The 23,575-nt window shown below is 47.7% G+C and overlaps 1 protein-coding gene, 1 long non-coding RNA gene and 1 other non-coding gene across 9 annotated transcripts in view; 1 reads left to right on the plus strand and 2 right to left on the minus strand.

Moving 5' to 3' along the window:
* Positions 1-6,096: 6,096 nt before the first annotated feature.
* Gm41308 lies at positions 6,097-11,139 on the plus strand. Its single transcript, XR_001781662.1, has 2 exons — positions 6,097-8,359; positions 10,322-11,139. It is a non-coding gene; the product is annotated as a predicted gene, 41308 (long non-coding RNA).
* A 9,159-nt stretch (positions 11,140-20,298) lies between these two features.
* Azin1 (antizyme inhibitor 1) overlaps positions 20,299-23,575 on the minus strand; it is a 31,865-nt gene continuing 28,588 nt past the window's right edge. For 3 of the 7 annotated variants that reach the window (NR_125913.1, NM_018745.5, NM_001102458.1), the window contains one exon: positions 20,299-23,341. Coding sequence is in view for 6 of the 7 variants with exons in the window: in NM_018745.5 (NP_061215.1) it covers positions 23,230-23,341 (112 nt within the window). In the remaining variant the exon portion in view is untranslated. The remainder of the gene's footprint in view (positions 23,342-23,575) is intronic. The other 4 variants (XM_006520114.4, XM_006520117.2, XM_030248661.1 and 1 more) reach the window with 2 other exon arrangements.
* On the minus strand, positions 23,342-23,416 carry Mir6951 (microRNA 6951). Its single transcript, NR_105916.1, has one exon. It is a non-coding gene; the product is annotated as a microRNA 6951 (primary transcript).

Below are 23,575 nucleotides of genomic sequence, written 5' to 3' on the forward strand. Positions count from 1 at the left end.
ATTTTAACTGCAGTGCCCTAGCTGGTGCTGGAGAACTGGTTATTGTGGAAAATCCCAACATGTGGTCAAAGACTGTGAGTAGAGTATTGTTTTTCTCTTTTACGTAAAACAAATTATCTCTGTTTTACAAGTTAACAAAGCAAAAACAGGCTGTAGAGCTGGTCCATCAGTCAAGGACATTGCTCTCCCAGTGAACCCAGTTCCCAGCACCCACATGGTAGCTCACAACTGTTTGGAACTCCAGTTCTGAGAATCAACACCTCTTCTAGCCTTTAAAGGTACTACACATAGTACAGGCAAGACACCCATGTAAATAAATAAAAAAAAAATAACAGAAAAGCAAAAACCATGGCTCAAAAAAAAAGCACATGGCCCAAGGTGACAGCGCTTGTTTATGAAGGGACACTGCCTGTCTACTTCATTAGATAGTCAAGTCTGACAGCAGAATTCTAGTGGGGTGGCAAACACTAAGCAGGGACCCCAACCCTTCGGAGGCAGACCTGTCCCCTCAATCATCACTTCTAACATCTGTGGCGATGTAGACTTTTGCCATGTGACTATCAGAAATTCAGTTGTCTCATAGTTTTTGTTTGTTTGGTTTTTTCGAGACGGTTTCTCTGTGTAGCCCTGGCTGTCCTGGAACTCACTTTGTAGACCAGGCTGGCCTCGAACTCAGAAATTTGCCTGCCTCTGCCTCCCAAGTGCTGGGATTAAAGGCGTGCACCACCACTGCCTGGCCAGTTATCTCATAGTTTATCTCAGCCTTAACACACTTGTTCTTGAGAAGCCCTTTATTGTGCATACGAGCAACTGCACTTTTACATTATTATTACTATCATTAACAGTATTATAGAATAATACTGTTAATGATAGTAATAATAATAATAATAGGGGTGATGGGGTCTTGCATATGCTGAACCCATGATTTCCTAGTTAGCTACAACCTAGCCCCAGGAATCTTATAATTAAAATTTAGTAGCACCCCCACCCTCCCTTCATTTTCAAGATGTAGACTTACACTGGCCCTTTACCACAGCTAGTGAGCTCAGCGGGCCAGGCTCACTATGCTCCTGAAGGGCTGAGTATCGGTGAGGTGCAGCCACATTGCACTGGCTCCCTGCCCTGGATCCAACTACATAGGTAAGCATCTAGCTCTCTGATTTGATTGGTCACTGTGGTCAACGGTGAAGTGGAAAATGCTGGGCTGTTTGATCAGACAAGGAAGAGTTGGTGGGGTTCAAAGGCCCAGATAAGGTTGTCTTGTAAGCAGTCACAGCAAAGAGGAAGCTCTGTCAGAAACAAAGAATGCTTCCAAGGGCAGATTGCAGGCAAGAGGGGGCCAGAGCTGGCAGCTAACTCACTTCCTCCAGGAGGCCCGGCAAGAGTGAGCTGCACAGATGAAGTTCTTTCTTCTCGGAACATGAAACACAGCAGGGCAAGCCAGGCATGTTAGGAGTCATGTGGAGGTCTCAGGGCCATTCAAACTTACTGGAGCAAACAGCTCTACACAGAGTAGGTAAGTGTCACCTGGGCTGGGCCCAAGGCAGAAGTGGGAGAAGCTGCTTCCAAAGAGCTTGGGCTCTGAGCCTGGATAATGCAGAAGCTACAAGTTGTGCAGTCTTTCTTACACCTACACTTGATCCAAAGCGAACCCTCAGTGATCCAGCCCACGATGTTCCCTGAAGGGCGACCTAGGGCCTTGACCCCTCCCACTTTCCAGACCATCTCTGGACACTATTTCTTCCTCTGATGTCACGTCTGGTCCCAGATCAGCAAATTAGACACCTTTGTTTCCCAAGAGCTGCCATTCTTAAGTCTTCTTCAGGAAAAAAGAAGAAGAAGGAGGAGGAGGAGGAGGAGGAGGAGGAGGAGGAGGAGGATGAGGAGGGTGGGTAGGGGATGGGGGGTGGGGGAACACTTCCTAGAAGTCTAGTTCAATGCTATTTCCAACTAGATTGGATTGTCAGAAATGAGCCGCCCACCCTTGAAAAGCACACTGGGGAAAAGGCTGCCCAAACGCAGTAGGTGCACCCTGCCTGAAGTCTAGGTGAAAGTCTCCCAGGGCAAGGGGAAGCTCACACAGTCCCTGTCAAGACATCAATGACGTTTTGCCAGGACAGATCCAGACTGGTTCTGAAAGCCCAGCTGTTGTCCTGCTCCTGCCTACAAGGGGAGACACAGACACCTCCCTCCCCAGACTGGCACCATTAATTAAGTGGTGGCTCTGAGAAAAACAGCAAGTGAAATCCAGGAAAGCGGCTCAGCATGAACTCCCGCTGGGGCCCACAGTCTTACTCATCCCGGTCCCAGATGGATCTTAGAGGCGCGGGTCTAGGGGAGAAAACCAAGCGCCTGTAGACATTTGCTGTCCTCCGTGTCCTGGCTCCTCCTCACCCTGCCTTCCTGTTTGCCCTGGTAAGGGAAAACTGCTGGAGTTAGAGAAGCTTCCAGAAGGTGCATGTTTCTTATGGTTTTTCCTTGACTGTTCCATTTCTGGCTGGAGAAGAGTTAGGCCTTGTGCCTTCTGGGTAAGTATTCTACCACGAAGCATCATCTTCTGTCCCCAGAGCTCATGTTTTGCTTTCCTTGTGCCTCCCAGACACAGAGCCGCCTCTCTGATTGGCTACTGGGCAGACGCGGAGGCAGCTCAAAGCACCCAGACATGCCTAGCCTTGCTACCCATTGGAAGGCCAGATTATTCTACAAATGTAGGGCTTCAGTGGAAAGTTTAATCCATCCCCCCACTCCCCACACACACACACACACACACACACACACACACACACACACACACACTCCTAAGAACTAGACCTGCAGTAGGCAAACACTCTACCACCAAGCCACATCCTCAGCTTTTGGAAACTTGCTTTGGGATGAAGAATTAAGTCCTCCAGTGATTTTTTTTTTTTTTTTTACATATTCCCATAATTCTTCTCTTCTTTTTCGTGCCTTTCAATCATAGCATTACTGCCCCGATTAACAGGAAAGCCACCTGCCAGCTAATACCAGGGCCTGGAAACGATTTATCTTTGTACATTCATCTCCTTTAGCTGAGGAAGGGTGCCTCCCTACCTCCCCAGTTGACTACAGGGTCTGCAACCCACGGAGAGTAAGGTGAGTGAGGCCCCAGCCCTTCTGGTATGATCCTAAACAAGCAAGGCCAGGCCCCCAGCAGTAGGCCTTATTCAAAGCTGACCCCAGCAAAGGGCTGGAGGCCAAGTCTCAGCCTTAGTGGTCCCCTGGCACCCAAGGGCTGAGAGAGGTCTCCCAGGGCAGTCCATTTCCTGCTTCTAGAAACTTGGCCTGGGGCCTTTCCCAGCAAGGACCCGCCTTTCCTCTCCTCCCGCCCTCGGGGCGGATCTAGCCTCGCCACCCAGGGCGGGCTGCAGCTTGTGGCCCGGGGCAGCGGGCTTCCAAGGCGCCCAGCTACCCCGCGGGGTGACATTGGCCCTCCCTTCTCCCTCGGCCTCATGACTTCTGGTAAAGGCCCCGTTAGTCCCCACCCACCTCCCACCTCCGCCCTCCGCCGCAGCCGGACTGGTGAGGACCGCGCCTCCCCGGGAGGCTGTGCTCTCCCCCGCCCCTGGCAGCAAGCTGCGCTTCGGAAACTGTTGACTCAGAGGGTGGCCTGGCGGCCAGCGTCTGATGTCAGCCTGGAGCCCGGCCGCGCCGGGGAAGCCAAGGAGATGCACGGTGCGGGTGCGGGCGCCCGGCCCGGTGGGCGCCGTAGGGACGGCGCTGCAGCGAAGCTGGCGGGCTGCGGCTGCCGGGGCGCCCGTGACTCACGATGCGTCACGGAGCAGATGCCCGCAGCGGCTCGAGGCTCCCGGCTGCTGCTGACTCATCAGAAAGCTGTGCGCGGCCCGGGTGGCTTTGGGGCGCCCGGAGCCGGAAAACCCCCATGAAAAGGCTGGGGCGCGGGCGGGCACTGCAGCGGGGAGCCGCATGGCTGGCAGCTGCTCGAGCCACCTGCAGCGCAGCCTTCTGCGAGCGACCAAGACACACACAGAGACAGATGGACAAAACTGTTCCTAGGTGTCCACTGGCTGGGGTGTTACCCAAGGTCGCTGGTGTTTGGTCCCGTCTTTAGACTTGAAGGTCTGTTTGGGAAGAGCAGAGCAGCAGCACACCGGGGACTGGATCCGTGCCTTCCTGGCCTCACTCTTACCCTAGCCCTCTCTAGGGAAGCCACACTGCGGCTGTGGACACCACTTGCTGGCTCAGAGCCTGGCTCCAGATCTTTCCTGTCAATGATGGCTGGCCACAAGGCCCTGTGGCACTCAGGAAATGCAGCCAGGGGTCAGAGAATTCTCAGAAAAGGGTGTGGATCTGGAGGGATTGTCTGTGTGGTGTCCACCCTGTCCTAAACTGGGACAAATGCTCTAAAGATACTTGAGGAGCCTCAATGCAAGGCTTTCCACCCCAGATAGGGCAATACTGCAAGATGAAATAGGATTTCATAGGCATGCACATACAGGATAACCTGCACCCGAAGTAGTCATGGGAAGGGGCGGAGGTCTGTGTGGAACACAGCCGCAGAAACCCTGGTGGGCTGGCGTTAAGGTGGGGGCTTTGGTAGAAATGTGGACAGGTGGAGGAAAGGCATTCCAAACACCTAAACGCCCTAGGAAACGGGAGGGTAAATTTTAGAATCAGCAAGCAGTCCCTTTTGCTCGGAACCCCAGAGCATTAGCTGCTCCAGCCTAGCAGCATAGATGTGGCACTTAGAATCACCACGGTGCCCCAGAAGGACCTGGAGCAAACTCCAGTCTGCCCACTGCCCCTGGCAGGTAGTCACGTGCATTCCCAGATGGGTCCCTTCCAAGAACCCCACGTCCTGCTCAGCCACGGCTGCAGGAACCTCAGCTTTGGATGTCTTTTTATGACTTGGCGCCGAGTGCAGATCGCAGATCGATCCTTTTTAGTCCATACTTCACACTTTTCCTGTTCTGTCCTTCAGTCACTGTACTGACCTACACCATCAGGTCTCAACTGACAGCACTTTGGAATTATTTAGAGGTGCTTTGGAAACTGTACAGGTGTGGCATGAGACTTCCCTCCTGAAAATATGGTCTCACGGACCCACTGATTGAGGTGAGTCACCACCAAGTCGGTGTCAGCCGGGAACTTAGAGCTGGATCTCCTGGCCTTCGGAGTCCTCATCTCTGGTAAGACGGTATGGGAGCTAGGAGGCCGACAGGAACATTTGGACTCCCCGTGACTTATGTTTTTGCCAGGCATGCGCCCTGCTGCTGAAGCCAAAGGTTCTAACAGGAAGGCACCTAAGATAGCCTTCTGGCGGTGATAAACTGTGAACCTCCCTGGGGGGTTAACCCCCTATGACAATGGCAGTCAAGTCACACCCCCATGCATTCTTAGGCACCAGGTACAGAGGGTGGGAGCTGGGAATCTTGCGGTAAATTCTCCATCAGTGTTCAGCACAGGGTTGGACAATTTTCCCTTGATCCTGATTTACTAGTAACTTTGAAATTTTAGAGGCTTCCCCGAGTTTACCCCACTTCCTGTCCACTGGGCTAAAGATATCACCGTATTTAAATGTGGCTTAATTAGGCTGCTCTGCTGCAAGGCAGAGGACACTGGTTACTAAGTGTGAAGGCTCAAGCACTACAGGAAGAACTGCTTGACATATTGAAAGGACTCATGGTCTGCAAACGGAGAAAGTTCCTCATGTGCCCCAGATCTGGTCACAACCAAGCAGTGTGGTTTCCGTTTGTCAGCTTAAGAAACAGGCCCTAGGAGGGCACTAACCCTAGGAGGGCAGCAAATGGCCAAGCTGGAACTGGGACCAGCCAGTATTAAAACAAACAGGACAACTCAGTGACCTTTGGCTCTAAGGTCTTGGGACTTTTTGCTTTGCTGGTATAGGTCCCTAATCCCAAGGAGTTTGGTGTTGAACTCAAGAAAGCCTGTGATTGAAAAGCAGCTAGCACACAGTAGTTTTTTTTTCCCCTGAGGGATGAGAGAGGCAGGGAGGGTAGAGGGCAAGCGAACTGTCAAGGTCCTTGGGAAATGCCTTGTTATAGCTAGACTTCCTTGGAAGCTGATGGTAGGCATTCTGGCAATTGCACCCCCCCCCCCCCCCCCCGCCTCGCCCCGGGTCCGAAAACCTCTCGGTGTTTGGATTTGCAGGTCGGGGTAGATGGATGGGCGGGACAGTTCAGGTTCTCAAATTGTAGATTAGGAAATTGAGGGACTCAGCCCCCACCGTCAGATTTACTGCAATGCATGAAGTCCATCTAGTCCAGTGCAATAATTCTTACTCGTCTAGTGACTGTGGGCAGGACCTGTGGCCTGGCCCCCATCCCAGGCAAGGCTCTGAAGCGGGAAGAGGAACCAAAAGCTAAGCTCGTTCTTGGAGAATGCACGCGGGGACGCAGAGCTGGGAGCTGGGGCGCCCGTTTCCCCTCCCCGAGGAACGCGAACTGCCCCAGGTGCCCCAAAGCTCAACCTCCCCCACCCGTCCCTGGCGCGCCCTGAGTCTCGGCGGTCACGTCTCCCCATCCGGCTCCAAAGTGCGAGCCAGATGCAGCCCGGCCAGCGGGTGGGAAGGCTGCGCCAGGGGCAGGCACGGGAGTGGTCCCCAGCCCTGCCGTGCCCCAGTCGGCAGGGGCGAGGTCGCCGCGAGGCAGGCAACGCCCCAGCAGGGCGCTCCTGGGGCACCAGGGCGGGGAGGGGCGGGGCTGGGGAAGCCTCCAGGCCGCGCCCCCGAGCGCCGCGGGGCCCCTGTTGCTGGGGAGAAAAGCGCGCCCGGCCCCGCCCCGAGCCCGCGGGCGCAGCGCCCTCTGCTGGTAAGGCCTCAGAACTACGCAGATACCCTGTCGACCTAAACTGGGGAGAAGGGTCACCATCATCTTAGGGAAAAAGGAAGAAAATAACTAGATTAAAAAATGAGCCGTGCGCGTTACAGGACATTTTGAAAGGTGACGAAGTTATGCCTATTTTTTTCTAGAAAAAGCTCTCTGCAAATTTATATGTATGTTTTTGTTTTTATACAGGGTCTTATATAGCCCAGGCTGGCCTTGAACTCTGGATCCTCCTTGCCTGAGCATCTGAGCTCTGTGATTACAGGTATTTGCCATCGGACACTCCTAGATGATTGGTTTAGGAAAAATCCAGAGACGTTTTTAGTCATGTGGATGCTCAAAAAACATTTGTTTCTATAGAAATAGGATCAAGACTTACCCAGCTAGAATCACCATTTTTAAAATTGTATTATTTATTTATTTATTTATTTATTTTTACCATGCTAATGTTTCTATGTGGTTCCCTGGTTGTGAGCACCTACAAAGCTGACAGTAAAATGGCCCACTGACCAGCCAGGTTAACTAGAATCTGAGGTGGATGAGGATGGAGTACTGTTCATAGTGACCTACAGATGTCCTTCTCACAGCACTGTCTGGGACAATACCCAGAAATCAAACACGCCCCATTTCTACAGTAGAATGTATGACTGTTCACACTGAGTAGGACAAATACGTGCCAGCAACCAGCTGCATGTCAGTTCAGGGCAGATGGGTTTTTATAATAAAGAAGTCTTTTTTGTTTTCCAGAGTGTTTTTGTGGTTTGGACCTGCACTAACTTCCATGCTAACGGAGAGGCAGATGGAGTGAACAAGGCTTCCCCCAGCTGTTCAGCTTGCCTCTCGTGGTCTAGTGCTGGGCAGTTTGGTTGGAGTTTGGGAATGTGGACAGACTGCCTTCTCCACTCCCAGTTTGCCACTTTAAGGCCAGTAGACCAACCCAGGTTTCCTGGCCACCTGGATTCCCTTCAGGACTAACCTTAGCACTGGAACGTTTGCATGGACTTTTGAAGGAAAGCAGTGGCGTGACTTACTGACTGCTGGCTTGGGCAGAGCCTTCCAGCCCAGTCCCAGCTTGGCTTTGCCACATGCAGCTAAAACATCCCACATCTCCTGTAATGGGTTTTACCACCTTGTTCTCATATGCAGCCAGCAAGAATGGCGATATCTCAAATTGTTTAGGAGCCTCTGGGGCTTACCCAGCTCCCCCCACCCCCATCCCTGGCTCTGGGATTTTCATTCAGTTAATCTTATGACTATTCTGTGTGCCTTTCCTATCCACTCAAGGCGCCCTCTGCATTTAAACACCGTACATTAATCAACATATGGTTTTTCTTCTCAGTTCCCTTGTTAGGTATCATCTATACCTTACCCATCCTTAAAATTTGCTAGAGTTTGACAGGTATGTCTGATTCTTGTGTGCTAAGCCAAATGATTTCCCAACTTACCTCTTTAGATGCCTGCACATCTTCAGTGCTTCCTCAGCACACTCAAAGGTTGGAATTATAGCATCTCCGCAATGAAATCTCTGTATAAAGGTAAGTAGGATGTCTGAAAGCTCCTGTCATTCCAAACAAGTGCCATTCTGTCTGGGAATCCTGCAGTTAAGGAGATGCCGTGCAGGGAGGAGGGGTGTACCAAAGAGCCCACCACTCCCATCAACATGCCTCAATTGTCTCCTCAAAAGGGTGTGACTGGAGGTTAGGTGGCTCAGTAGTTAAGCACACACCGCTCTGGCAGGGGAATCCCAGCGCAGCCCCATCACTGAGACCAGGTGGCTCAGAACTACTTGCAACCACAGTGCTAGGGAATCCAACTTAAGCCCTCACAGGTACCACATGCACCAGGCCATGCCCAGATGCACATAAATTCACACAATTAAAAATAAGGGGTGTTGGTGGTGGAGGGGGTGAGAGGTGATGGGGTGAAGAACTCTGGGAGGTGGGGGATTGGGAAAGGGATCAATGTAAATAAATAAGATTTAATAACAAAAATTGAAAATAATTAAAACACAAATAAAAATCAATCTTTATAAAGAGTAACACTGGGTATGGCAGCATGGTAGAACGCATTACTTTATTCAACTCTGTGAGATGCAATTGTTCCCCACCAGCCACTCTACCTTCATGTCCTAAGGCCCTGCCTCCCCAAGTCTGAGGAGCTCCAGGCAGGAAGCTGGCTCTATACATCCTGCCAGTGTGAAGGAAGAGCAGAGCTAGGCTTCAGGTTCCCAGCATCTGACAGACTCTGCACCAACATAAGCCAGCGGCTGCCTCTCCATGAGCCACATTGGCTGCTGGGAAGGCCCTGGGCTTGGGTGAACAATCTCTACCCCAGGACATTTTCTAGTAGGGGAGAAATGTCCATAGCCTACTATTGGAGGACAGTTGCCTTTCCCTAACACAGCATACACAGAGATTTAATCTTCATTACGTGCTCTGCTCTATCGTTGATAACCCTGTCAAACACTTGCTCAGGTTGGAAAAGAGGCTCACAAGTGTCCGGTCTGGCTTCCTGTCAACAGTTTTCTTTAGGAATTCTGACTCAACACAAATCTTGCCATATTTGCTTTCGCGTGACCCACTCTGCCTGCCTTTCTATTATTCTAGCTCTGTATAAACCCAGCTTGCATGCCAGTCTAAGTCATTCGCATCTGCCAGAGCCTTTTCTACTTTGTAAAGCACGTGACCTACCTTTGGACTCAACAAAGCCACTAACGGCTCCACACAGTCCCCAAGGTCCCTGCTGAATTAAATTGCTTTTAAAGACTACATTCCTTTATGCCCCAGTGCATGTGAGGGGTCAGAGGATGCTCTGCTGGGGTTGGTTTTCTCCCTACCATGTGAGTCAAGGAGATCAAGTTCAGGTCAAGATTGGTGGCTAGTGCCTTCACCTGCCGAGCCATCCACCGCACCAGCTTGTACATACTTTAATTCTCTTATGAAAACAGTCCTACCAGGACCAGTGACTGGCCAAATACCAGTCACTACTTGATGAGGATGTAGTCCCCACAGGAAACCTTCCTCTGGTGTGTCCAGTCCCTGATATTCATGGGGACTTCAGTTTGTGACAACCAAGTGTCTGTATGTTTGTGTTGGTTACTTTCTGTTGTTGTGACAACGCACTATGACCAGGACAGCTTGAAGAAGAAGAAGAAGAAGTGTGCATTGGGACAGACTTTTCCAGAGACAAACATGGTGGCTGGAGCGGGAAACCTAAGAGAGGTCACAATGTCAACTATAAGCACAAAGCAGGAAGTGTAAACTGGAAGTAGGGTGAGGCTATGTCCTCTCAAAACCCAACCCCAGTGACACACTTCTGCCAGCAAGGACACACCTTCTAAACCTCCCCTAACAGCACCAGTAACTGGCGCCAGGTGTTCAAATGCCTCAGCCTATGGGAGCCAGTTTTCATTCAAACCACAAGAGCTCACGTGACCCAGCCCATCAAAGACAAGTTAATTCCCCCTCAGCTTGACTTGAATAATTTTTTTTACATAGGTTCTTCATCAGCTCCATGCTCAGACTGATGCCATCCACTGCCAGGTCCTACAGCCCTACTAACTAGGCTACGAGAGGGTCTTTCACATTTGCTCAAACTCCTTCCTGCTGGGCAGCACAAGTCTTTAACCTCAGTACTATCTACTGGGGGAAGCAGAGATAGGTGGAGGCCAGCATTGTCTGTCTGCAGAGTTACAAAATACCCAGTCTCAATAAAATAAAATAAAATAAAATAAAATAAAATAAAATAAAGAGGCTTTCCTAAAGTGTCACCCCTGGTTGTCATAGATTCCTGTACTGGTCTGCTATGCAAGTCCCGTCTGCACACCAAGAGCTTGGCCTGAGTGAGGGCCTACCTTTTCTTCTCCCTGTCCAGTTCTTCCCATAGGTTAAGATTTTGGATACCAAGGAGGACTGCTTAGCACAGCCACAGCAAAGGCCCCAACACAGATGCCACACCTGCTTATAATCTGCTCCCATACATACGAGTTACAGATGCTGCAAAATGATCTCTAGCACGTCAGCCACTTGGGGGCACCCCGTGCTCATGTGGCAGATCTCCATTTATCAAGGTGGTGTCACTCTGTACCACATAGAAGATGGTCACCATGCCTCCCCCCACCCCCAGCGTGCACAGCTCCATCCTTGGACTGCTATGCTTCCCTTGCATGTCTTAAGGTTGCCCAAAGCATCTTTCCCTCTGTTATGTCCTTGTTTAGGTGCCCTGTTTGGGTTCTAGGGACACATCAACAGTTGTCTATTCACCCTGGGTGCAGCACTAACCGAGCAAATAAACCTATCCATGTCTGGCATGGTGAGCCAGTGTGTTTCCTGAGGTTATATAGGAATGTAGGTACTTACGGGAGATGGGTCATTTATAAATAGCACTTCTAAGCCAGCAACTGCCAGCTGCTACTTTACTCTTGAGGTGTGAAAATGCCCATGGGGTTCTGGCATGGCGTGGGGTCCTAGAACTGTAAGGGCAAACACATGGACACACAGACAAGCTGGGATTGGGTGGACTGGGCTCTCTGATGGATAGACTGAAGGATCCTGGAGGCTCAACGTGTTTATCATACTCAGTGGCATGCAACTGAATAAGGAGCTACTTTACTCAGATAAACGAGGCAGGGCTTTATAGGTTATATATAGCTGAATAGGCTATAGACAGCTAAACCAGGAGGCAGGTATGGCTAATCTCGGTGGGAGTAGTCTCTGTAGGGGAACAGTTGTTCAGGCTTGTGAACGTGGCCGGGGTGGGTGGGTGGAGACTATAGTGACTGTTTTCTGCATAGTCAGCATTTGCATTGGACCAGAGGAAGACTTTGGGGAAGGCCTTGTGTTGGGAGCCGCGCCCACATTCGCCGTTACAAGATGGCGCTGACAGCTGTGTTCTAAGTGGTAAACAAATAATCTGCGCATGTGCCGAGGGTGGTTCTTCACTCCATGTGCTCTGCCTTCCCCGTGACGTCAACTCGGCCGATGGGCTGCAGCCAATCAGGGAGTGACACGTCCTAGGCGAGGGATAACTCTCCTAAAATAGGGACGGGGTTTCGTTTTCTCTCTCTCTTGCTTCTTGCTCTCTTGCTTCTTACACTCTTGCTCCTGAAGATGTAAGCAATAAAGTTTTGCCGCAGAAGATTCTGGTCTGTGGTGTTCTTCCTGGCCGGGCGTGAGAACGCGTCTAATAACAATTGGTGCCGAATTCCGGGACGAGAAAAAACTCGGGACTGGCGCAAGGAAGATCCCTCATTCCAGAACCAGAACTGCGGGTCGCGGTAATAAAGGTTCCCGTAAAGCAGACTGTTAAGAAGGATTCAACTGTATGAATTCAGAACTTTTCAGCTGGGGAACGAGAGTACCAGTGAGTACAGCTTTACGAGGTAAGTCTGATCTTGAACTTTCTAAGGAAATTCAAGACAGTCTATCAGAAGTAAAGTGGAAAATGGCTTTACAAGTTATGTTTGGCCTTGAATTTTTTCTAGTGTTAGAAGCCCTTTTGTTCCTTTTCACATGTTATCAAGTGGTTAAGGCAGGGAGGATTCTGGATGAAATTCAGGACAAGCTATCAGAAGTAAAGCGGGGAGAGAGAGTAGGAACAAAGAGGAAATATGGTACACAAAATAAGTATACAGGCCTTTCCAAGGGTCTTGAACCCGAGGAAAAGTTAAGGTTAGGTAGGAATACCTGGAGAGAGATTAGAAGAAAAAGAGGAAAAAGGGAAAAGAAGAAAGATCAATTAGCGGAGGTCTCTAGGAAAAGGAGCCTGTGCTCATCGCTGGATGGGCTCGGGGAGCCAGCTCTTAGTAGCTCTGAAGCAGATGAAGAATTCTCCTCTGAAGAAACAGACTGGGAGGAAGAAGCAGCTCATTATGAGAAAAAAGGGTACCAGCCAGGTAAAGTGCTAGCTAATCAGTTAAGGAAGCCAAAAGCGGCTGGCGAAGGCCAGTTTGCTGATTGGCCTCAGGGCAGTCGGCTTCAAGGTCCGCCCTATGCGGAGTCCCCGCCCTGCGTAGTGCGTCAGCAATGCGCAGAGAGATGCGCAGAGAGGCAGTGCGCAGAGAGGCAGTGCGCAGACTCATTCATTCCCAGAGAGGAACAAAGGAAAATACAACAGGCATTTCCAGTCTTTGAAGGAGCCGAGGGTGGGCGTGTCCACGCTCCGGTAGAATACTTACAAATTAAAGAGCTTGCCGAGTCGGTCCGTAAATACGGAACCAATGCTAATTTTACCTTGGTGCAGTTAGACAGGCTTGCCGGCATGGCACTAACTCCTGCTGACTGGCAAACGGTTGTAAAAGCCGCTCTCCCTAGTATGGGCAAATATATGGAATGGAGAGCTCTTTGGCATGAAGCTGCACAAGCGCAGGCCCGAGCAAACGCAGCTGCTTTGACTCCAGAGCAGAGAGATTGGACTTTTGACTTGTTAACGGGTCAGGGAGCTTATTCTGCTGATCAGACAAACTACCATTGGGGAGCTTATGCCCAGATTTCTTCCACGGCTATTAGGGCCTGGAAGGCGCTCTCTCGAGCAGGTGAAACCACTGGTCAGTTAACAAAGATAATCCAGGGACCTCAGGAATCCTTCTCAGATTTTGTGGCCAGAATGACAGAGGCAGCAGAGCGTATTTTTGGAGAGTCAGAGCAAGCTGCGCCTCTGATAGAACAGCTAATCTATGAGCAAGCCACAAAGGAGTGCCGAGCGGCCATAGCCCCAAGAAAGAACAAAGGCTTACAAGACTGGCTCAGGGTCTGTCGAGAGCTTGGGGGACCTCTCACCAATGCAGGCTTAGCGGCCGCCATCCTTCAATCTCAGAACCGCTCCATGGGCAGAAATGATCAGAGGACATGTTTTAATTGCGGAAAGCCTGGGCATTTTAAGAAAGATTGCAGAGCTCCAGATAAACAGGGAGGGACTCTCACTCTTTGCTCTAAGTGTGGCAAGGGTTATCATAGAGCCGACCAGTGTCGCTCTGTGAGGGATATAAAGGGCAGAATTCTTCCCCCACCTGATAGTCAATCAACTGATGTGCCAAAAAACGGGTCATCGGGCCCTCGGTCCCAGGGCCCTCAAAGATATGGGAACCGGTTTGTCAGGACCCAGGAAGCAGTCAGAGAGGCGACCCAGGAAGACCCACAAGGGTGGACCTGCGTGCCGCCTCCGACTTCCTATTAATGCCTCAAATGAGTATTCAGCCGGTGCCAGTGGAGCCTATACCATCCTTGCCCCCGGGAACCATGGGCCTTATTCTCGGCCGGGGTTCACTCACCTTGCAGGGCTTAGTAGTCCACCCTGGAGTTATGGATTGTCAACATTCCCCTGAAATACAGGTCCTGTGCTCAAGCCCTAAGGGCGTTTTTTCTATTAGTAAAGGAGATAGGATAGCTCAGCTGCTGCTCCTCCCTGATAATACCAGGGAGAAATCTGCAGGACCTGAGATAAAGAAAATGGGCTCCTCAGGAAATGATTCTGCCTATTTGGTTGTATCTTTAAATGATAGACCTAAGCTCCGCCTTAAGATTAATGGAAAAGAGTTTGAAGGCATCCTTGATACCGGAGCAGATAAAAGTATAATTTCTACACATTGGTGGCCCAAAGCATGGCCCACCACAGAGTCATCTCATTCATTACAGGGCCTAGGATATCAATCATGTCCCACTATAAGCTCCGTTGCCTTGACGTGGGAATCCTCTGAAGGACAGCAAGGGAAATTCATACCTTATGTGCTCCCACTCCCGGTTAACCTCTGGGGAAGGGATATTATGCAGCATTTGGGCCTTATTTTGTCCAATGAGAGAGCAGCGTTGGGGGATAATGTCGATATTTCCACTCCCAATGACGGTGATGTATAATGCTCAAGTATTCTCCTGCTTTTTTACCACTAACTAGGAACTGGGTTTAGCCTTAATTCAGACAGCCTTGGCTCTGTCTGGACAGGTCCAGATGACTGACACCATTAACACTTTGTCAGCCTCAGTGACTACAGTCATAGATGAACAGGCCTCAGCTAATGTCAAGATACAGAGAGGTCTCATGCTGGTTAATCAACTCATAGATCTTGTCCAGATACAACTAGATGTATTATGACAAATAACTCAGCAGGGATGTGAACAAAAGTTTCCGGGATTGTGTGTTATTTCCATTCAGTATGTTAAATTTACTAGGGCAGCTAATTTGTCAAAAAGTCTTTTTCAGTATATGTTACAGAATTGGATGGCTGAATTTGAACAGATCCTTCGGGAATTGAGACTTCAGGTCAACTCCACGCGCTTGGACCTGTCGCTGACCAAAGGATTACCCAATTGGATCTCCTCAGCATTTTCTTTCTTTAAAAAATGGGTGGGATTAATATTATTTGGAGATACACTTTGCTGTGGATTAGTGTTGCTTCTTTGATTGGTCTGTAAGCTTAAGGCCCAAACTAGGAGAGACAAGGTGGTTATTGCCCAGGCGCTTGCAGGACTAGAACATGGAGCTTCCCCTGATATATCTATGCTTAGGCAATAGGTCGCTGGCCACTCAGCTCTTATATCCCATGAGGCTAGTCTCATTGCACGGGATAGAGTGAGTGTGCTTCAGCAGCCCGAGAGAGTTGCACGGCTAAGCACTGCAATGGAAAGGCTCTGCGGCATATATGAGCCTATTCTAGGGAGACATGTCATCTTTCATGAAGGTTCAGTGTCCTAGTTCCCTTCCCCCAGGCAAAACGACACGGGAGCAGGTCAGGGTTGCTCTGGGTAAAAGCCTGTGAGCCTAAGAGCTAATCCTGTACATGGCTCCTTTACCTACACACTGGGGATTTGACCTCTATCTCCACTCTCATTAATATGGGTGGCCTATTTGCTCTTATTAAAAGGAAAGGGGGAGATGTTGGGAGCCGCGCCCACATTCGCCGTTACAAGATGGCGCTGACAGCTGTGTTCTAAGTGGTAAACAAATAATCTGCGCATGTGCCGAGGGTGGTTCTTCACTCCATGTGCTCTGCCTTCCCCGTGACGTCAACTCGGCCGATGGGCTGCAGCCAATCAGGGAGTGACACGTCCTAGGCGAGGGATAACTCTCCTAAAATAGGGACGGGGTTTCGTTTTCTCTCTCTCTTGCTTCTTGCTCTCTTGCTTCTTACACTCTTGCTCCTGAAGATGTAAGCAATAAAGTTTTGCCGCAGAAGATTCTGGTCTGTGGTGTTCTTCCTGGCCGGGCGTGAGAACGCGTCTAATAACAGCCTTGGGTCTGAGACATAGGTCCTTGACAGCTTTGCCACGTCAAGCAGTATATATATACACTCACTAAGGACTTCACAAGTTCCCTCCAGGGGATGTCTTCATGTACCCCTTGATGTGTCCTCATTTTTCTCTATTTCATGGAGAGAATGCTTGTGCCCAGCCTTGTGAGGGGTTTGTGTAAAGGCCACAAGCCATCCGGTGCAAGCACATCTCTCTACATGATATGACACTTGAGTGGCCAGGGTCTATGATTTCTCACAGAGCATGAGAAGCAAGCAATTCAGGCTGCTAAGGTCATGAGTGGCACAGTTCCTCATAGCAAAGTCTGTGAGGCCTCGGCCAACTTCTGCATTAGTCAGGGTTCTCTAGAGTCACAGAACTTACGGGTAGTCTCTATATAGTAAAGGAATTTGTTGACTTAACAGTCTGCAGTCCAACTTCCAACACTGCCCAGGCCGACTCTTACTCCTCCTCCTGGCACTCCCACTAAACCCGTTCTCTTCTGTTATTTGTAGCAGCAATGGAGGCCACTAGTTACCTACTGAGCTTCACAAACTAGAAACTCCCTCCTTGTAGCTCCTCCTTCACCTTCCTTCCTTAGCTCTAAAGCAGTCCTTTCCCTGCCTCCCATCTGATCCCAACATAAGACTCCCCAGGCTCCCAGTCTACAGAACCACGAGGCAGCTCTGAAACACACCAACCCCCATTTTAGTTAAAACTGGGCGTCCATGATGAGAATGGATCCATCGGCCTGTCTGTCTGAATGCTTAGTTACCAGTTAGTGGAACTGTCTGGGAAGGACTATGTATGTCCTTGTTGAAAGTGTGTCACTAGGGATGGGCTTTCAAGTCTCAGAAGTACCATTCTCATTTGCCTTCTCAGATGTGAGCTCTCAGCTACTGCTCCAATGCCACGCCTGCCTGTCTGCTGCCATGCTCCCTGCCATCATGGATGTGGACTCTATCCCTTGGCAATGGTGAGCACCAAATTAGAGGCTTTTATAAGTTGTCTTGCTCATGGTGTTTTGTCCCGGCAATGGAACAGTCTCTAAGACAGGATTGCTGAGCCCTTAATGATGCTTGCGAGTCTACACACACCATGGCATTGACTTCCATCCCAGGGCTTCAGCACACACAGTGCTCTTTCAGTGAATTCTCCCTTAACCTTACTCTGGGTCTTCATTCACATCTCAGTGCAATTGCTAATTTCCCAGAAAAAGCTCCTGATCCCAGTCAGCATATGTGTTGCTTTTCAAAGCCAGTATCATGTAGCTAAGACTGGCCCTAACTATGTAGTAGAGGATCCTCCGGCTTTGGCCTCTCAGGGTTCCAAGTGTGCATCATAGCACAGGATTTATGTGCCTTGGAGGCTAAGCACAGAGATTTGCACATGCTAATTGAGCACTCTTCCATGGAGCATAGTTCTAGTCTCACCTAAAAGAATTGTTTTTTGGACAGGGTGTCCCATTGCCTGCTAGCCCTGAACCAGGAGAGGATAGAGAAAAGGTAGTACTATTGTACTCAACTACTCAAAATAAGTGGAGGATGTGGCTCAGTGCTTGGCCCAGCATGCACAACTCTCTGGGAATATTTAAAAAGCTGCAGCCTGTGTCCTCAAGGACTTCAGAAAGACAGTAGAAGAGTCTTTCTTATCAGAGACTACACAGGGAGCAGATGGTAATAAGACTACGAGAAAGTGGTCAGGGCAAAGAAAACTCTGGGGATGGGAAAGAGGAATATGGTAAGAGATAAATCAGACCTGAGAGGCAAGCAAGTGGGTTCTCTGTGTGTGTGTATGCCTATAGGCCCAGTTATGCAATAAGCCTAGGTAGGCAGAATGGCCTAAGCCCACGAGTTCAAGGCCAGCCCAGGCAACATAAAGAGACCTTCTAAAAAATATTTTAAAAAAATTTCAAGACAAGGTTTCTCTGTGTAGGCCTGGCTATCCTAGAACTCAGAGATCTGCCTGCCTCTGCCTCTCAGTGCTGGGACTAAATATATATGTCAGACTTGGTCTCCTACAAACCCTGTTGATTTGCCTGCGCCACCAAAGTCAAAGGACTTTTCCCCAGTCCCACAGAGTCTGCCTGCCTGCCTGAATTCATCAGCCAGAACTCTTTCCCCCAAGGAACAATGCCAGTTATTTCTTGCTTTACAAGCCTCCACCCCCACCCTCCACCCCCCATGTTAGGCCTTTGCTTACATTGTTTCAGACTCTGACACCTTCCCAAACTTCTCCTGTGGTTCGGTACAACCGAGTTCCCAGAGAGTTCTTGGTTAAAGGGAAACCTTTGTTTACAATTTACTTTTGGAGTGTGCTTTTCCCAATGCAGAGGAAAGTGAGACCATAATCTTCCTCCCCGACACTCCACAACATGGAACAAACCAAAGGATGGGAGTAAAACAACTTTACAAAGTACCTGTAAGGCATGGGGCTAGGTGCTGTACTCAATGTGGTCTGGGAGCGCCATCTAGTGGAATTACCAGCTGCTGCTACCTAAAATATCCTTTTGAGCCCCAAGGCCAGGCCGTAGTCACCTACAACAGGATCTCTGCATGCACATTTTTTGGGGGGGTGGGGTGGGGGAAGGACCTAGTTTCTCTATGTAACCCTGGCTGTCCTGGAACTCAGTCTGTAGAACAGGCTAGCCACCTGCTTCTGACCCCTGAATGTGGGATTAAAGGTGCACACTGCCACACCCAGCTTGTTTTGTATATACCTTTAAAGGCCACCCCTCGCTTACTAGTTTACTTACTTGTTCACTCTGGCTTTCTGTCGACATTCTATGTCTATGTCTATGACTGGGTTGGGAATGGCTATGTAGCCCAGGCTGGTCCCCCGAGGACAGAGGTTACCTTTATGCCCTTACCTAGTTCTACCTTACATGATTTGGTGGTCAAAGTCAACTAAGAATTAGCTACTTCAATTCACTGTGAGCCACATCCTTCCACAAAGGTTAACTCACCACCCACTACATGGCAGTAACTACTCTTTCCTATTTTGTTTTTATGCTTGGAGACCAGGGTTTCTCTGGGCAGCTCTAGCTGTCCTAGAACTCACTCTGTAGACCAGGCTGACCTCAATTCCCACAATTTAAAGCTACAACTGAGTATTTGTATATTTAAAAGCCCTGCATGTATTGCCTATGTGGCACCAGATGTTAGCACTGAGTGTATGCATCCACCTTCTGAGTGTATGCATCCACCTTGAGAAGTGTCTCACTACCTGGCCCTTGCTCTTTCATGTAGGCTGCACCACAGTAGGCCTCTGACATCCATTTTTCCCGCTCTTGAGGTGGACTTCCATGACCCAGAGTAGAGACCTCTCCTCCCAAGGTGTCCTGACCTCCGCAGGCAGGAAAGGAAGCAGGTCCCTCAACTGCACAGCTGGCACTGCCCTGTATGTATCTGGCAAGCCCAAGTTTGTGGAATGGGAAATAACATGTTCATAGCAGGGGTGCTCTACTGACAGTGGCAAACCTTCAGCCCGACCAACCCTCTTATCCTGCTGGGCCTCAAGAATGCTGCCAGATGGTCTATTATGGGTAATAGCAGACTTCACAATAATGACACATTTTCACCAATTAATTTGCCAGGGCAGATTTTTTCCCCCCAGTTGACAAGTCATACTTCTGGCTGCTAGTTACCTAAAACCCATTCAGATACAAGGGTTATCAGCTATCTGAAAAACATCTAATGGGCAACTTACTGAACCCAAGTACGTTTAAGGGGGTGGGGTGGGGCTTGGAATTTAGAGCTGATGTCACAGGCTTGGTGGAAGCAGAGAAGTGTGGCTTAGCTGAACATCTCGCCATATTGAGGCCTTCTAAAGGGACATCAACTGTATGCAGCACCTGTTGTTTTCTTTGTGGCTAGGGAATTACTGCACAGCACTCTATACTGCATGCATCCCACCACACACGGGCACTGTCTTCTTGTAAAATACTATACTGCATGCATCCCACACACGGGCACTGTCTTCTTGTAAAAGGGGAGTTTGGTTAAAGCACAGGCTGGATGTCTTCTCGTCTGGCTTTTCCTGGAATTTCTTCAAAGGAACTCATTAAACTGGTTGAGAATAGCCATCTTCAAAGCTACTTTTCAAACAAACCAAAACATAGAAGGAAGTACACATCTTCTATTATCCCACTCAGGAGGCTGAGACTAAGATGTGACTACACATGTGTGACTACACAGTGGTTTTCAGGCCAGCTTGGGCAACCATGTCAAACAAACACCAACCACCCAAAATCTAGCCAAGAGCTTTTAATTCCTGGACAGGTTCACCCTCACTATGAAAGCTGCACTGCAAACTCATGCAACATACTCCCTAACAATACATAGCCAAATGACTGTAATTTCACATAATACTTCAAGTTAAATCAGCGATTTGGCAGCAATGTACAGTAGACCAGAGCAATAAGGAAGAGTATATAGACGATGACTTCTGTCATTTCAACCATTTGTCAGACAAAGTGACTACAATCCCCAGTGACAGGGAACCTTAGCAACTGTTAGATCCCATTAGTTCCTATGCATAGTATTATCAGTCTAGAAGGGTTAGATGTCTGGCCTCTGCTAGAATAGTTCAGTGCCAGAAGCAAGGTTAGAAGCAGACATGATGAAGAACGTCTACCTCTAATTTTAAATCCTAGCCTATAAACTACTCTAAACAATATTGTTTAAACCTACCGTATTCTGGGAAGAAAACCCTAGGAATGGAATTCCTATCGTGCCACCCACTAACCAACAACTGAGGATGGAGTTTCATTTCAACAGGCCAAACTGTTTAGTAATTATGTTCTTTAAAAAAAAAAAAAAAAAAAAACAACAACAAAAAAACTAAATAGCATCAACATCTAATACAACTAATAGACTCAACATCACCCAGGTTTTAAAAGGCGGTCCCATGAATATCCATTCATTAAAAGCTTCATTGTGCTAGGCAATCCCCAGATCACTTTACTTTTAACAGATTCTGAAAGAACGTGGGCAATATACACAAAATCAATTCATAAAATTTCACGTCTATTTCATGATAGAAGCCATCAAAGTAAAGCATGAGGAATAAAAACATTTTATCTGTGTATTCAGAGTCACACACAAGTTACCTTTACAGTTCAATTCACTATATATAGAAATCATTTGGGTTTTATATTTGCAATTAAATTTGAACTGAGATTACAATATCATATAAAAAGATTTTACATTAATTATTCTTAAGCATACCAAATTGAAATACATAGGTTTGACTTTAGATTTATGGCAAACAGTCTTCAAATACAATACAGACATTCTTAAGTTTACCTATCATTCACATGTGAGATTAGCAATTTTGGGCTGTGTTACATACAACCACTCTCCTATGCAGATGGCAACTGATATGCCACAAAGACCAAGCCAGTACAGTCAAGCCAAGGACTCAAGTTGTGCCACCCTTTAAGTTTTGGCATTTCTGGACCACAACAATGCATATGGTAGCTTGGAATTTTGCATAAAACCCCATATTATACCTTGGAAAAAAGTCCAAGGACAACTAGATGACAATGGACTGGGGTCCTTAGTTATTATTAATAGAACCCATGATATTCAAGTGGGCAATATTCAAATCAAAAATATTAAGCACCTACTGGTTTGATTTGAAATTAGAGATTCATGATCAATTTCTTTCCACCTTGAAATCAAGGTGTAAGATCCAGCTATTCAAGTGCATCCCACACTTCTATGTAGCACAAGCAGAATCTTCTGTCCATTGGCACCAAAGTGAAGTCACATTTCCTCTTGGAGGACAGGAATTCCACTTGTGAACATAGAGTAAGTTAGGAAAAGTGACCCCTGTAAGTTGTCTCATTACTACTGTGATTCTGAGACTTAGGACTAACACACTAGCAGTGAACAAAGCCAAAATTCCTGGCAACAGTGTCAGGTTAGTGATGCTAAATCCTCCCCACCTCCACCAAGCTTTAGTACGAAGGAAGAATTACTAAGCTTGAACGAATGGGAAATAACAAGAAACTAAGGGACTAGGTTTAAACCAATATCAACAACAACAACATTCCAATTTGATACTATTACAAGTGAGAAAGTGTGCTGAATTCACCACCCCAAAGCCCTCTGGATATAAATGTCTGTGCGAAGGAAGGGGCATCAGGATGCTGGAAACAGACAGACATAGCCCTTCTTTAAGGTTAGGGTTCTGCAGTCCTCTGCAGTCTCTTACCCCCTTCCCACCAAGTTTTCAGTGTTTAATAAAATCTTTTCTATCAGTCAAAAGATTTGTGATTCAAAGATTTACTAAGGTAATCTATGCATCCTATCTATACAGAAACACCTATTATTATTACAATTGGTTTATGCAGGATTAACATATTTTTGGTGTTAAAATTGTTAAACATCATGCTTACTGCACATCAACTCTCCATAATAAATCTGAACTTCACAATGATTACCAAACACATTTACTTAAATTACTAATTAAATAACTAAAAAGTATATTGAGGCAAACCAAACTTAAACGGGTTATAAAGAAACTAACCCTCAAAACAGACCACACACAACTAGTTCATAACTACCTTTGCTAGCTAGCCCCATTCCCAAAGTTTTAGCCTGAAAAAACAGTAAGATCTACACAAAGTTTTATTGCAATCATACAAGGGTTACATTAGGTCAAATACAACAAATACTATGATGCAATTTTACATTTATTAAACTACAGTTCAAAAGCACAAATTTACACATCCTAAATACACTAAACGTATCTAATGAAGTCACACTGGTCTTCCACTCACATGTGATATATCTGGGTGAAAGACATCAACTTTACAAGACTTTTAACAGGAATCCTTATAAAAACTGTGTACTTGTATGTAAACGATTTGATGGGGAACCCAGTTAATGGGCTTCCATCTCCACTAAGTCATCCATTTTGTTGCATATTTTATTTTAAACGCTTAAGGGGTGGGTCAAACTGGTATGTTTAACTCTGGATACATTATCTAAATCCCCTATTACCCCCAATGAATTATAGATGAAAGCTGATTTTGTCTGGTCCCAAATAGCTATTACTATGAATTTGTTTCCAAGAAATTAACAGAATAAAGATTGATTTTTTTTCCCCCCACACTGGAATGTAGACCAGACAAGCTTAACCTGCGACTTCAGATCTAAGGAAGCGTTAATGCCTGTTTAAGCTTCAGTGGAAAAGCTGTCTTCTTGGCTCAGCTGAATACAAGAGGGTGCAAAGAAGAAGTTTTTCATCATTGCATCTGAAGTAATTCCAGCATCTTGCATCTCATACCTGTATTTGTGAAGAAAAAAGCAAAACTCAGAATTTCAATACTTCTAATACTTTAATCACACAAATACAATGAAACAGGTAGTTTCAGTCTTCCAGTCCTCCCTAAAACGTTGACTATTTTGGGGGCCAGAGAGATGGCTGGTAAAAACTTGACATATAAGCCTGATAGATAATAAATTTAATCTCTGAAACCCATGTTAGAAAGAGTTTTGTGGCCTGGAGGAATGCCTTATT

This window comes from Mus musculus, chromosome 15 (assembly GCF_000001635.26).
Source record: "Mus musculus strain C57BL/6J chromosome 15, GRCm38.p6 C57BL/6J".
NCBI classification, from domain to species: Eukaryota; Metazoa; Chordata; class Mammalia; order Rodentia; family Muridae; genus Mus; species Mus musculus.